The sequence below is a fragment of the Neoarius graeffei genome, chromosome 13 (genome assembly GCF_027579695.1).
Source record: "Neoarius graeffei isolate fNeoGra1 chromosome 13, fNeoGra1.pri, whole genome shotgun sequence".
Lineage (NCBI taxonomy): Eukaryota > Metazoa > Chordata > Actinopteri > Siluriformes > Ariidae > Neoarius > Neoarius graeffei.
In genome coordinates this window covers 14,122,191-14,138,771 of record NC_083581.1, presented here as the reverse complement: position 1 = coordinate 14,138,771, position 16,581 = coordinate 14,122,191, and the positions used below count along the sequence as shown (strand labels likewise).

Sequence of the window (16,581 nt, the reverse complement as noted above, 5' to 3'; positions counted from 1 at the left end):
GATGGAACACCAGACGCAACCTCGTGTTTAGAAATAATATTCCAAAAAATTTACAACATTAACAGATCAGCATTGGGAAATCTCACTAAGGACCTGCTATACACTCACTGGCCACTTTATTAGGAACACCCATACACCTGCTGTTTTATGCGGTTCTCTAATCAGCCAATCCCTTGACAGCAGCACAATGCATAAACTCATGCAGATACAAATCAAAAGCTTCAGTTAAAGTTAGACTGCCTTTCAGATTTTTCAAGAGAATTTTACCTGACACCCAATTACGTATTTTTGTTTAGTGGACCAAAACTACTGAATTCGAATCACAGACTTCCAATTTTATTAGTTTTTTTTTAAATAAAACAATTAATGAACTTATATTCTTCACTATTTTTTCCTGCTTCACCATGACCCAATTCAATATACTACAACCCCGATTCCAAAAAAGTTGGGACAAAGTACAAATTGTAAATAAAAACGAAATGCAATGATGTGGAAGTTTCAAAATTCCATATTTTATTCAGAATAGAACATAGATGACATATCAAATGTTTAAACTGAGAAAATGTATCATTTAAAGAGAAAAATTAGGTGATTTTAAATTTCATGACAACAACACATCTCAAAAAAGTTGGGACAAGGCCATGTTTACCACTGTGAGACATCCCCTTTTCTCTTTACAACATTCTGTAAACATCTGGGGACTGAAGAGACAAGTTGCTCAAGTTTAGGGATAAGAATGTTAACCCATTCTTGTCTAATGTAGGATTCTAGTTGTTCAACTGTCTTAGGTCTTTTTTGTCGTATCTTCCGTTTTATGATGCGCCAAATGTTTTCTATGGGTGAAAGATCTGGACTGCAAGCTGGCCAGTTCAGCACCCGGACCCTTCTTCTACGCAGCCATGATGCTGTAATTGATGCAGTATGTGGTTTGGCATTGTCATGTTGGAAAATGCAAGGTCTTCCCTGAAAGAGACGTCGTCTGGATGGGAGCATATGTTGCTCTAGAACCTGGATATACCTTTCAGCATTGATGGTGTCTTTCCAGATGTGTAAGCTGCCCATGCCACTCGCACTAATGCAACCCCATACCATCAGAGATGCAGGCTTCTGAACTGAGCGCTGATAACAACTTGGGTCGTCCTTCTCCTCTTTAGTCCGAATGGCACGGCGTCCCTGATTTCCATAAAGAACTTCAAATTTTGATTCGTCTGACCACAGAACAGTTTTCCACTTTGTCACAGTCCATTTTAAATGAGCCTTGGCTCAGAGAAGACGTCTGCGCTTCTGGATCATGTTTAGATACGGCTTCTTCTTTGAACTATAGAGTCTTAGCTGGCAACAGCGGATGGCACGGTGAATTGTGTTCACAGATAATGTTCTCTGGAAATATTCCTGAGCCCATTTTGTGATTTCCAATACAGAAGCATGCCTGTATGTGATGCAGTGCCGTCTAAGGGCCCGAAGATCACGGGCACCCAGTATGGTTTTCCGGTCGTGACCCTTACGCACAGAGATTCTTCCAGATTCTCTGAATCTTTTGATGATATTATGCACTGTAGATGATGATATGTTTAAACTCTTTGCAATTTTACACTGTCAAACTCCTTTCTGATATTGCTCCACTATTTGTTGGCGCAGAATTAGGAGGATTGGTGATCCTCTTCCCATCTTTACTTCTGAGAGCCGCTGCCACTCCAAGATGCTCTTTTTATACCCAGTCATGTTAATGACCTATTGCCAGTTGACCTAATGAGTTGCAGTTTGGTCCTCCAGCTGTTCCTTTTTTGTACCTTTAACTTTTCCAGCCTCTTATTGCCCCGGTCCCAACTTTTTTGAGATGTGTTGCTGTCATGAAATTTCAAATGAGCCAATATTTGGCATGAAATTTCAGAATGTCTCACTTTCGACATTTGATATGTTGCCTATGTTCTACTGTGAATACAATATCAGTTTTTGAGATTTGTAAATTATTGCATTCCGTTTTTATTTACAATTTGTACTTTGTCCCAACTTTTTTGGAATCGGGGTTGTACATCATGCATCACGTGATGGGCTTTCCCTGTTTGCGCAAGGCATTGTGGGATACAAATTTGAAACAGGAAAGAAAAATGGAGGACATGAGTGTGCGAATGAAACGTGAAAGACCAACTACAGTAACAGAAAGCGAGAAGAAAAGACGTTATGTTGCAAAGGAAAGGAAACAAAGGACCAAACTAATAAATATTGGCAGTCAGCAAGCACTTTGGTCTGATCAGCTGTTTGTTTAGCGACAGAATGATGTAACTGTCAGTGCATGGTCAAGGTAAACCTGTAGATGGCAGTAATGCAACACTGGATGCCAGCTGCCATAAAACCCAAAAGATAAAGAAGAAGAAGACACCGAAGGTAAGCGTGCACATGCATACACGAACCTCCTCTGTCTGCTTGACTGCGCAAAGTGAGCAATTTCATGCACATTATTTGCTAGGGAATTCCCTCAAATTAAATAACTTCCCAGCCACAGAATGGCCTGGTTTTTTTTTTTTTAGATATTACAGAAATAAACATATTTCACAATGACCAAATTTCAGAGGGAACTAAATTTCACCGATTTTATGAAATCGAAAGGCTGTCTACTTTTAATGTTCACTTCAAACATCAGAATGGGAAAAATTGTGATCTCAAAGTGTGACTTTCATTGTGGCATGAGTGCTGGTGCCAGATGGACTGGTTTGAGTATTTCAGAAACTGCTGGTCTCCTGGGGTTTTCACACGCAACAGTCTCTAGTGTTTACATAGAATGGTGGGAAAAACAAGACTTTGAGTGAGCGACAGTTCTGTGGGTGGAAACAAACACCTTGTTGATAAGAAAGGTCAGAGGAAAATGGCCAGATTGGTTCGAGCTGCCAGGAAGGATATAGTAACTCATATAATCACTCTTTACAACCATGGTGAGCAGAAAAGCATCTCAGCATGCAACAGTAGAAGACCACATTGGGTTACAGTCCTGCAGCCAAGAACAGGAATCTTAGAATCAAGAACAAGTTCCTATTAAAGTGGCCGGTGAGTGTATTTTAACAATGAGAGAGCTAGAAGAAATGGAAGAAATTAAATTGGCTCATGGCTAAATTGAACCACGATACACTTTAAATAGTACAATAACTAAATAAAGCAATAAGCCATGAGAGGTCATGGGTTACAGTGATTTTATCACATCCCCGGTAAGGGTATCTTTGGCATGACAACAAAAAATAGGATAAATAAATCATTTTATTTATTATTAATAATGTTCATGATAAATAATTCTTCTGCTATACAATATTGTCTGTTAACAGTATGTACTGGCTGATAAGCAACATAACAGGTAATTTTCTATGGATAGAATAGGTAGTTTGACGGTTTTATTGGTTTAAAACCTGGCTTCACTCTTACAGCTCCTACACCACAAATCTGAGCAAACTCTTCTTGTATCTTCAGCAGATTTGAGTTATGGATTTGATGATGATGTAGTTCTGACCTGCGATTGAGCTGCTCCATCTGCTGGATGGAGCTAGAGCGGGTTAGGCCCTGAGGAGCAGGAGGGCCTGTGGGTCTCTGCCACGTGGTGGTCCGGTTCACATGATCCACAAAGAAGATACGGCCGTGACTGTCGATCCGAGCCTCCCAGTCTGCAGGGAAAAGGTAGACAGAGTGAGAAAAATGGTTGGCGTTTTGTCAGAAGGCTTTAGTTGACACAAAGATACCAGCAAATCTCCTGGTGATAAACTGGTCTAGTCAAGCAAAGTCTGAGTATTTTAAAACGGGTGTGTGAATGTAGTCTGAACAGTACATACAAGTACATGGACAAAAAAATAATCAAACTACATGTTTTCAGTTTTGCAAGCAAATTACTTTTTAACTTTAGCATTTACAGAAATAATGTTTGTTACATTGAAAACTTTTGTATTAGTTTCTTGAATTTAACACTGGTTGATACTATTACTTCTGTTCTATAATACTAACAATGCTCAAAATACAGTAAAAAATTAAATAATAATTCAATTTGTCTTAATAAACAATGAATTTTGCATATGCATGCATATAAAGACACAAATGTACACAGTTGTAAGGTAACAGATACACACATGACAATGCTAACAGTGCACATGCAGACAAACATAAACACATACACACACTCACTGGGTGGAAGCGGCTCGTCCACACGCTGGTACCGATGGATGTCTTGTCTTACAGAAGGAAGCGAATGAACCTGCTGATGCCCATTTAGCTGAGTGGGACCTGTACAACAGTTACACTCATACACTCAGTATCATTTATTAAAAAAAAAAAAGGCAACCAGATAAAAATGGTTCAAAGTACAAAATACAACCCCAAATCAGAAATAGTTGGGACAGGATGCTGAAATGTAAATTAAAACTGAAAACAGTGATTTGTAAATAATCTTTGACCTGTATTGCACTCAAAACAATACAACAGCATATTATTTGATGTTTTACCTTATTAATTTGATTGTTTTTACAAAATAAACACTTTGCCATTCCTTCTCACAACACTTAAAAGATGTTTATGGACTGAAGACACTGAGTGATGAAATGTTTCAGGTGTTACTTTGTCCCATTCTTCCTGCTAACAGGTCTTAAAGGTGTGCAACAGTACAGGGTCGTCGTTGTCATATTTTTCGTTTCAAAATCCTCCACACATTCTCTATTGGGGACAGAGGGGACAGGCACCCTCTTCTTTCACAGCCACGCCTTTGTGTGGCATGTACTTTTCTGCGTCAATGCTCCATCACAGAAGTGTAAGTTACCTTTGCCAAAGGCACTGACACAACCCCATACCATGACACACCCTGGCTTTTGGACTTGTTCCTGGTAACAGTCTGGATGGTCCTTTTCCTCTTTGGTTCGAAACACTTGGCATCAATTTTTCCAAAAAAGACATGGAATACTGACCCATCTGACTACAATACACATTTCCACTGTGTGATGGTCCATCCCAGATGCCTCTGAGCCCAGAGAAGTCAATGGTGCTTCAGGACACAGTTAAGATAAAGCTTCCTTTTTGCACAGTAAAGTTTTAAATGCCATTTGTGGATGTAACTCCATATTGTAGATCCTGACAAAGGTTTTCCAAAGTAATCCTGAGCCCATGTGGTTATCTCAGCCATAGAGGAATGACGGTTCTTGATGCAGTGCCGTCTGAGGGATCAGAGATCATGGGTGTTCAGATTAGGCTTGTGCCCTTGCCCTTTATACACCAAAATTCCTTGAGAGTCCTTGAATCATTTAGTGATATTATGCACCATAAATGGTGAAATATCCAAATCCCTTCATATCGTTCTTTGAGGAACATTGTTTTTAAACGTTTCAATAATTTTCTCATGCATTTGTTGACAAACTGGAGATCCTCGGCCCATCTTTGCTCCTCAAAGACTAGGCCTTTCCTGGATACTTATTTTGTACCAAATCATGATTACAATCACCTGTCTGTTGACGTCACCTGTTTCTAATCACATCATTATTTAATTATTTTATCTCATTACTCGCCCTAAATTGCCCCTGTCCCAACTTTTTTGGAATGTGTTGCAGGTCTGAAACGCAGGAATGGATGAATATTAACAAATAAAATGGAGTCGACCAACAAAACATGAAATATCTTGGGTTCATTCTGTCTGCAATGAAATACAAGCCAAAGTAAATGCAGGAATCACTGCTTTCTTTTTTTATTTGCATTTTCCATACCATCCCAATTTGTTCTGATTTGAGGTTGTATTACAAAGTAGTTTTTCCAATTAATATTTTGACTTCCAAAAACAGGAGCTGAAGTCTAAAAAGCCAATATTTGAATAATTTAATTCGTTTTTTGCAGTTTTTCATTCTTTTTTCCATTTTCATCATCCTCCACCGGATATCTGCTATGCTTCAAATGCTCAAAGTACAGCAACCAGATGGAAATCTTTTGCTTTTCAAGTAAAACATGACTGTTTATCACATAGTACACTTGTTCAACTCTTTAATCTACATATTTGAAAGCCATTGTTTTGAAAATCCAAAATTATCTCTTCAAACCTAAAACTCAAAACAAAGTTTCCACCGTTGACCCAAAGCTTAAAACCATGCCCTCCTTTCTCTCATATCTCTATGATTTTGATATCCTTGAATCTTTGTCCTTATTGGTCAAATAATTAACATACAAAAATTTATATAGCTGTGAAATTCTGTACTCAAGTTGGGTAGGATTCAAAGTTTCAAGGTTTTTTTTTTTTTTTTTGAGCAAACTAATGATTTTACCTAGATCTGTGTTTGTATCTGTTGCAAAAGTCTCAGAGTCCACAGACCCGCCCTCCCCTGAATGCATTAGCTCCTCCCCCTCGTCCTCCTCCTGCGACACGCCCGCTGTTGCCTCCAGACTCCACCTTCGGGACATGGTGTCCTCCTCCACCTCATCTTCATCCTCATTGGCCAGTAACTCTGGAGGTGGTGTGTGCAGTTCAAACTCATCTGTCAGAGGAGGTTCACCTCCAGCATCAATGACCTCATAGGTTGTGGGCGGGTCATCTGAGAGATCTCCTCCCCCTGGATCTATTGCTGTCTCCGCCCCTTGTTCTGCTTCCTTGTATGAGCAATCATGGAAACAGTTGAAGACTATTAGTTCTTCTACCGTATACCATATATGTACCATTTGTTTTTAGATTGTTTTACAAGGCAATTTGAAATACCTTTAACAATTTCACTTGAGGATTTAGACCAATAAAGGTACAAATAAAAGTCTAAAATCCTGATTCCACCAGAAATAATTATTTTTATTTCTTCACTTTTTAAATTAACGCATTTGAAACAAGTTCACAAACTAGACCTGTTCTTTAGATCCATTCTACGTGTTGGACGCAGACTTTTGTAACTTGACTTTATTTGTAAAAAAATTCACCTGAGCAGCAGATATAGGCATGGGGCCACAGTCAGATGCCATGGAGGAGATATCCACCTCTGTGGCCAACTCCTCACTGGGTCCCAATCCTTCTTCTTCCTCTTCCCCTTCATCCTGTCTCTCCAACAGACTTGCTGTCTCTATTTGTGGAGCCACAGAACTGGGAAGAACCTCTGGCTCCAGAACCACCTCAGGCCCTAAACTCAAAGTCTCCACTTCTGACTCTAGCCCAACTTCTTCTGGTGGCTCACTCAGTTCCTCAGGTTCTTCAGGAGGTTTGTGGATAATTACTGGACATCTGGTGAGACCGTTCAGAGCAGGCAGTATGGGATCAATACCAATAGACCTCTCCTCATCTTCATCAGAGTCGATGTGGAGTATATCACTGAGGCGGGTGTGGGTGGGGAAGCTGGAGCTCAGTTTTGGAGACGCTGCACCCATGGGACGCTCACCTGGACCTTTGGGAGCCTCAATGGCATCAAGCTGCTCACTAAAGGTTCTTTGAAGTATGCTGAGGGAAGGTAGACTGTCTTCATCCAAAGCACCAGAGCAGATCTCGGTATCAGGTGATAGAGCACCACAGCTTTCACCATTTCGACGAAAGCTCTGGGAGCGGGTGGGGTACAAAACACCAGAAGGGAGAGGAAGATGATGGGGCAACTCTTCATCATCTGAAGGGGTACCAGGGGGTCCATTAAAGGCTGCTGCTCCAAGGATTGACTCAGGGGTGACATCTAGGATATGAAAATATTCATAGTCATTTAAAAGTTAATATAACTCATGCAGTCACACTATCCCTATGTGAGTATTTTTGATTTGTGATCTTAATGGCAAAGTGGCACTGGAAATATAAACCCACACAGCGGAATCTAATTTGGTAAGCACGTCACTGAAGTCAAACCTCTGTGTTTGTGTGTGTATGTATGTGTGTGTGTGTGTGTGTGTGTGTGTGTGTGTGTGTGTGTGTGTGTGTGTGTTATCTCACCATCCTGGTTTGTCGAGGTGATATCCACTTTAAATTGCAGCTGACCACTTACATTATCAGCAGGCAAGCGACGGCAGAGAGAGAAGCTCAGTGATTGGTTCCTGCGAGAATTCCATATGCAGATTAAAACTATTCTGATAATACCCTCCTGCTTAAGCATGTTGTATCATGTTGTGGATAAAAATTAGAATAATTAGCAGGGGAAAAAGCTGCACTGACCCTGATGCATGTCTTTCCAGCAGCCTCTGAACAGGAATGTTGAGCTGGCCCAGGAAGCGTTTAATGATTGGCCGACTTTTAGCAAACTTGTCCTTAACCTCGATGATGAGGACATCAGTTATCAGGGCCACAAATGTGTGTCTCTGCATGGAACATAGCATAAAATGGCAAAACCTGTCAAAAGATGCAAGTTTGTCCATTTCCAGCTGTGTGTATATGAGTCTGACTGTTTTTTCTGTATTCGCATGTAGCATATGAGAATAAGAGTGTAATAACGACTGAATGACTGCAACTTCATCTATTTTACACAATAAAAAACTTACTTTATTTCATCAGGAAGTAAAAAAACTTCATTTATTAATGAATGAATACTTAAAATCCACCTGTGTGCAATCAAAGTGTCACATGATCTGTCCCATGATGTCTGTATCAATCAACCTGTTCTGGAAGGACCCTGATTCTGCAACATTACTAAGCAAGCAACATGAGAACCAAGGAGCACTCCAAACAGGTCAGAGACAAAGTTGTGGAGAAGTATAGATCAGGGTTGGGTCATAAAAAATATCCCAAACTTTGAATATCCCAGGGAGCACCATTAAATCCATTATAGCAAAATGGAAAGAATATGGCACCACTACAAACCTGACAAGAGAAGGCCACCCACCAAAACTCACAGACCGGGCAAGGAGGGGCATTAATCAGAGACACAACAAAGACACCAACAATAATGCTGAGGGAGCTGCAAAGATCCCCAGTGGAGATGGGAGTATCTGTCCATAGGACCACTTTAAGCCATACACTCCACAGAGCGGGGCTTTATGGAAGAGTGGCCAGAAAAGTCATTGCTTAAAAAACTCATGTTTGGAGTTTGCCCAACAGCATGTGGCAGACTCCCCAAAGACATGGAAGAAGATTCTCTGGTCAAATGGGACTAAAATTGAACTTTTTGGCCATTATGGGAAATGCCATGTGTGGCGCAAACCCAACACCCTGCGAAAACCATCCCTACAATGAAGCATGGTGGTGGCAGCATCATGCTGTGGGGATGTTTTTCATCTACAGGAACAGGAAAGCTGGTCAGGACTGAAGGAAAGATGGATGGAACTAAATACAGGGCAATTCTGGAAGAAAACCTGTTTGAGTTGGCCAGAGGTTTGAGACTGGGATGAAGGTTCATAGTCTAGCAGGACAATGACCCTAAACATACTGCTAAAGCTACACTGGAGTGGTTTAAAGGGAAACATTTAAATGTCTTGGAATGGCCTAATCAAAGCTCAGACCTCAATCCAATTGAGAATCTGTGGCATAACTTGAAGATTGCTGTACACCAGGGGTGTCCAAACTGGTCCATAAAGGGCCGTGTGGCTGCAGGTTTTCATTCCAGCCATGCAGCAGCACACCTGATTTGGCTTATTCAATCAACTGACACACCCACCCGTTAATCAAGGGTGGGTGTGGCTGCAAGTATTTGACTGTGTGAAGACAGTTCAGTTGATTGAATGAGCCAAGTCAGGTGTGCTGCTGCATGGCTGGAATGAAAACCTGTAGCCACACGGCCCTTTATGGATCAGTTTGGACTCCCCTGCTGTACACCAACGCAACCCATCTAACTTGAAGGAGTTGGAGCAGTTTTGCCTTGAGGAATGGGCAAAAATCCCAGTGGCTAGATGTGCTAAGCTAATAGAGACATACCCCAAGAGAATTGCAGCTGTAATTGCAGCAAAAGGTGGCTCTATAAAGTATTGACTTGGGGGGGGGATACTTATGCACACTCCAGATTTCTATTTTTTCATCTTAATTATTGTTTGTGTCATAATTAAAAAAATGTGCACCTTTAAAGTGGTAGGCATGTTGTGTAAATCAAATGGTGCTAATCCCCCAAAAATTCATTTTAATTCCAGCTTGTAATGCAACAAAACAGGACAAACACCAAGGAGGATGAATACTTTTGCAAGGCACTGTATCTGATATATCATGAAAAAGCCATTATTATTATTATTATTATTATTATACATACATATTCAATGTAACAATTATAGATTTTACAAAAAGTTAAGAACAGGGGTGTAACTTACCAATACTGAATGCTGATTCTGATCGAATGTAATTCAATGTTCTGTCAATCCAATGTACATGTACAAAGTCAAAGTTCTAACAATAAAAATGGTACAAGTCAGGGCAGGAATTTCACGAGGGCCATGGCCCTCGTGCCCTCTCAATTTGGCCTTGTGCCCTTGGAAAAAAATATCTGCCGTAAGGACACAGTGGCCTTGATGCCCTGCGGTTTTGTAGTCTGCCTTGTGACTGCCAATCAGTGATGGGAATAACGGCGTTAGAAATAAACAGCGTTACTAACGGCGTTACTTTTTTAGTAACGAGTAATCTAACTAATTACTTTTTACATCGTTATAACGCCGTTCCCGTTACTTACAATAAAATACTATGCGTTACTTTATTAAAGCTGTTCTCATCTGGCACGCTGCTCATTCAGCCTTTCTTTACTCTGCTTTCGTGTGGGGCGGGGAGACGCGAGACAACGGCACAGTAAGCCAATCAGAGTAGATTTGGACAACATACGTAGGTAGGCCACGCCTACTGCACTGCGCACTCTTTCAATCGGAAGAGCCAGCGATGGCGAGCGGTCAGCCCAGCACTGCGCTTTCACACTGGAAATACAGCCAGGACTTTTCATTACTTGAAATAAAAGGCAAGAGTGTTTACGTACAATGCACATTATGTCGAGGAACAAAGCGTTTGTCCTCGTCAGTGGCCAGAAATTAGTAACATAATTTTAATAACTACAAAAATATATTCCATTTGATAGATGTCTTATCTCACATTGTCCCACAAAAATATTAATATAGTGTAGATAACATTACTAATTGGTTCTGTTAAGTGTCCATTTCAGTCATTAAACACATTTAACATTCACTTTTATTATGATTACACTAATTGAATTTGATTTTTTTTTTGAGGGGGAACAAAATGTAACGGATTAATTACTTTCCCTGGTAATTAGTTACTTTTATGACAAAGTAACTCCGTTACTAACTCAGTTACTTTTTGGGAAAAGTAACTATAACTAATTACTTTTTGAAAGTAACGTGCCCAACACTGCTGCCAATAGGCTTTAACATCACCTGCGTCTATTGAGAAAAAAATACATCTTTTGATGACATTCTGGATTCTTATTGGGCAACTCATCAGTGGTGGATCGGACTCGAGCCTGGCATGAACCGCTCCGACGTACTACCGTATAATGACACCAATCTATCACCAGCCACCCAGGAGACTTAATCAAACGCATCCCCCGCCCACTTGTGTCCATGTCTGAGACGTTGAATTTTCACAGAAGGAAGGAAGAAGTTGACTGAGGTAAGACTGTGTGATAAATTAACGAATGAATAAGATAGGAGGGGCGGCACGGTGGTGTAGTGGTTAGCGCTGTCGCCTCACAGCAAGAAGGTCCTGGGTTTGAGCCCCAGGGCTGGCGAGGGCCTTTCCGTGCGGAGTTTGCATGTTCTCCCCGTGTCCGCGTGGGTTTCCTCCGGGTGCTCCGGTTTCCCCCACAGTCCAAAGACATGCAGGTTAGGTTAACTGGTGACTCTAAATTGAGCGTAGGTGTGAATGTGAGTGTGAATGGTTGTCTGTGTCTATGTGTCAGCCCTGTGATGACCTGGCGACTTGTCCAGGGTGTACCCCGCCTTTCGCCCGTAGTCAGCTGGGATAGGCTCCAGCTTGCCTGCGACCCTGTAGAAGGATAAAGCGGCTAGAGATAATGAATGAATGAATGAATGAATAAGATAGGAATTTCAACATGTAGGGCTTAAGTTTGTTACCATTAAATAAGCATTGCTTGTACAGTAACGTTACAACGTTGACCCACTTTTAACGTGCCGAGTACCAACTGTAGCCGGTAACAAATGCTAATTAGCTTGCTGTCAAGTTTTTCCTTTGTCGAGCTTTAAGCGTAAGGTCATGGATGTTACTACTGCTTGTTCCTGCCGTAATATGATACGTGATATGTGCTGTTGTCTGTTCATAGCCACTTTTTTAATCTATGTAGTTAGCATTGTTTTGTTACTAGTATTGTATGTTTCTTTTTGCTGTTTAACTGAAGTGTAACTGCTGCCATCTTGACGAGATCACCATCACAAGAGATTTTATCTCACTGTTAAAAACAGAAAAATGCAGGCATATTGTCCAACGAGCATGCAAAGTGCAAAGACCTTAAATTGCTCTGTGTAAATTAGAAAATGGCACAACTTCCTCTGTAGCCGTCAACGGACAAGCACAGACTTGTCTTGAGTTTTGAGCCGGTCACAACAGGGCAGCACTGTGGCCCGAGGTAAAACATGATAGTTTAAGTTTGTTTAAATTACAAAAATGAGTAAACCCAATGACTGTCTCATATACTCTTCATATAGACCCCTTCGCATGTTTGTAAACAAACCGACCGTTGCCAGGATGCGCGCGCAGCCTGGACCCAGAAACAATGGCGCTGCCCATAGACCGGCATTATGAGCTGTCAGATTATGCAAAACAATTGTCGTTACAAGATCGAGAATGCTACATAAATAAGTTAACTCTAACAAGTGGACATCGCCTACTGGATCCGCATTTAATTAAAGAGTGTACGGACGGTGCTAGTAAGTTCCCTGGTATACAATGGCCAGATATATACTCGTACCTTATTGACAAGACTTCAGTGTACACCCATGAAAAACTTCGTGGCTACAAGTCTTTAGACGCATATGATTATGTTATGTGCGGGCATGTACAACTTGATTAACAATGGGACATTCATATTCATTTTGTTTTAATCAAATTATGCCAGTGATGTGATGGCAATGTGGCTTTAGCTACAACAGCAAATACCAACACTAAACAGCAATTTGCAGAAGGTAATGGCATGAAAGGAATGATAGTGTAAAGAGTGCAGCTAAGAGAAATCAGAGCTGCGTAAAAAGCGAGGCAGAGACCAGAAATGAAACTGAACGGGGCGGGAGCTAGGTTAGAGCAGTCAACATAAGTTGGCATTTAGAGTGAGGGCACACAATTTTACCTTTCCATCCTTGCTTTAAAATTGTGATTTTCGGCATACACAAATAATGATGGCACAAAATCTGGACTGCTTGAGTCAAGCAAGACCTCTCCTACAAACAAAATTGCATGCAAAACTAAGTTAACATGCTAACAATATTCATTACATTGTGTAACTATGACCCAGCTAATCAGACAAACGTTACCAAAGTATTTTGCTACATCAATAAACGAAGACTAGAAAGAATAAAAAAGAAAGATTTAATAAATAGCCTGATCTTACCTGTGATGAAGTGGGCGCTGCAAACCCGTGCATTTTTGATGGTGCTTTCATCCCAGTCTACACGTTTGATGGCTTGTAGTCATAGACGTCGGCGATTTTTTTGGAATGGGTGAGATCCTGCTGGAATTCTGAACATTTTAACCCCATCACTGCTACGATTCTGACACCCGAAAACACAACAACTAGGCATTTCTGAGTCTTTTTTGGGTCCAGGCTGCACGCGCAATTTCCGCTTACGTATGAATGACGTTTACTGCGAAGGGGTCTATACTCATACTGTTTAAGTAATGCAATAAAACTAATCTTTAAAAGTGGTATTTACTCAAACTGTTTGCATAGAATGAACTTTTGGGTTAACAGTGTAATAGTGTTGCAGTGTTCTGCAAATTTGCAATTTAATATTTCAGATCGTGAGACATGAAAGTGCTATTTTAAAAAATAAAAGGTCAGAAATGTTTTCTTTGTTGTCTATTTAGTTCATTTTATTTCCTCAATAATTTTCCTTGATTGAGAAATCGGTCTGGGCTCTTATGGGTTAATCAGTAGCCTGCATGCTAGTATATGTTCCATTTACAGTCAAACATTTTGATGTGCTCCAGGCTTAATTTTGATTAATCAAAAATCTGCGTAGTAGTACAGTCTGAAGATGCTCTTGCACATTCGGTGTCAATTGAACAAAAATTATGGGAGGATATAGGTTTGATAAGTTTTACAATTTTTGAAGTGAGTGATGGATTGATAAGTTTAGATGTGTTCAATATTTTCTTATCTTCAGACATAATATTGTAGATGTTTCTTTACCTGCTTGATAGTTTTGACTGAGACTCCAATCTTCCTCAGAAGAGTCATTAGTCCTTAAATTAAATTCATTATAGACATGAACTTAAAATCATTGTTTTATTTTATGGCCTTGGTGCCCTGGCTTTTGGCCTTCATGCCCTCAAAAAATTGACAGCACAAAAGGCCAAGTGGCCTTGCCCCTAAAATGACGAAATTCCAGGCCTGGTACAAGTTCAAAAAGCCTGAACAACCACCCAACTTATATACAAGCTAAATACAGGTTGACAGTTCAAGTTCAAAGTTACTTTTGGTTGTAGTTAATTGTTACATTGCAGTTATTCAAAACAAAAGGACTTTGCTGAGTGAAGTCCATAAGTGAAGCTCTCTTGTAAAAGTCTCCGTCACTTTTCCTGACCTCCAAGTTAAACTTTATATTTCTGCTATTGCACTCTTTTCCAGTTTTTCGATATCCATTGGTATGTTTTTCTCTTGTAAATATGCATGAAGAATATCCAGTTAAGTTTTTGTAGCCTTTCTGGTGTTCAGCGCGTCTGGCTCTTTAAATCTTCCGCTTTTAATGAAGCAAATCTCACAGCCATTTTTGTTTATAAACTGTTACAGTCACTCATGAGTGTGGAAGTTTTATGTCTCCGATGTGCGTCTTTTCCATTTTTTCCATATATTTAATGCGGAAGATTAAATGCGTGAAGAATATCCAGGGAAGTTTTGGTAGCCTTTCAGGTGTTCAGTGTGTCTTTCTTTTTAAATCATCCGTTTTAATGAAGCAAACCTCATGGTCATGTTTGTGAACAACACTAGCGCAGAAGTTTTACATTTCTGTCATTAGATTAGATTAGATTAGATTAGATTAGATTAGATTAGATTAGATTAGATTAGATTAGATTAGATTAGATTAGATTAGATTAGATTAGATTAGATTAGATTAGATAAAACTTTATTGATCCCTTTGGGAGGGTTCCCTCAGGGAAATTAAGATTCCAGCAGCATCATTACAGATAAACAGAGAAAAGAAATAGAGGAAAACTTCTAGATAAATTAAAATAAATTAAGTATTTGCATATACAAATATAAAAAGAATAAGATATGGGGAAGAGAGGAATGGGGGAGAGAGGGGGGAAGGAGGAAAAAAAGGGGGGGGCAGGAGAGATATTGCACTTTGTATTGCACATTGTCCGGTATTGCTTATTGTTAGGCTAGGCTACTGCTTCTTCCCATCCTCTGTCCTCCTGTTACCCCTCCTCCCCCCCAGAGAGGAGTTGTCTCTTTTCCAGTTTTTTTGATGTCCATTGGTATGTTTTTCTCTTGTAAATATGCGTGCAGAATATATAATGAAATTTTGGTAGCCTTTCGGGTGTTCAGTGCATCTTTAGTTTCAATTTATTTATTTAGTGCTTAATCCGAGCACTGAATTAACCCTGTCTTCTCTCTCTCTCCTGGCTGACAAAGAAATGATTGTGCGCAACAGAAAAGTTATAACAATATTGCACGCTCATTCTCCATTGGGGAGACTGGCGTAATACATGGAGGATAAGCGATATGATAACAATATTGCATGGCATCAATAAAACCGTTAGAAGGGAACAGAATACATGTTTTTATTCCATGGAAAAAGTGGCCCGTATGTATAATAATTAAAGAATGTTGGCTGGCACTGAGTGGTATATCAGATTTATTCCATTCAGGTAGCATAATATTGAACAAGTCAAAGACGAGTTCAATATCATGCTAGCTGAATGGAATATATCTGATTCTGAATATTTTCTTAACATTTTTTTAAAGCAAGTAACAGTTTTTGGACCATCTTAATTTCAAAGCGATTTTGAAAGAAAATTAATCCTGTCTTAAGAATTCATTCATTAATAAACCAAGGTTTTTTTTTTTACTTCCTGATGAAATAAAGTAAGTTATTATGTAAAATGGATGAAGTTGCAGTCATTCAGTCATTATTACACTCTTATTCACATATGCTACATGCGAATACAGAAAAAAAAAGTCAGACTAGGATACACAAAGCTGGAAATGGACAAACTTACATCTTTTGACAGGTTTTGTCATTTTATCCTGTGTTCCATGCAGAGACACATACAAAAAAAGCCAGGCATTATTATTATTATTATTATTATTATTATTATTATTATTATACATACACATTCCTTTCGGATGTTCAACGCATCTTTCTCTTTCAAAATTCTCTCAAAATCTTGCGTATTTAACGAAGCAAATCTGGCGGCCATGTTTGTTTACAAATTGTTGCAGTCACTCACTAGTGTGGAAGTTTTACTTCTCCGACGTGTGACGTCATGTTGTCCTGACAACCATGCAATATCATAAACCATATTCAATG

General features: G+C 39.7%; 1 protein-coding gene across 1 annotated transcript in view; it reads right to left on the bottom strand.

The window, feature by feature from the left end:
* Window positions 1-16,581, bottom strand: part of hecw2a (HECT, C2 and WW domain containing E3 ubiquitin protein ligase 2a) — a 69,877-nt gene that overhangs the window by 44,486 nt on the left and 8,810 nt on the right. Inside the window, exons 6-11 of the mRNA XM_060937283.1 lie at window positions 8,111-8,253; window positions 7,892-7,992; window positions 6,907-7,640; window positions 6,270-6,591; window positions 4,159-4,257; window positions 3,497-3,647 (exon numbers count right to left, since the gene is read on the bottom strand). Of these exons, the coding sequence (XP_060793266.1) occupies window positions 3,497-3,647; window positions 4,159-4,257; window positions 6,270-6,591; window positions 6,907-7,640; window positions 7,892-7,992; window positions 8,111-8,253 (1,550 nt within the window). The remainder of the gene's footprint in view (window positions 1-3,496; window positions 3,648-4,158; window positions 4,258-6,269; window positions 6,592-6,906; window positions 7,641-7,891; window positions 7,993-8,110; window positions 8,254-16,581) is intronic.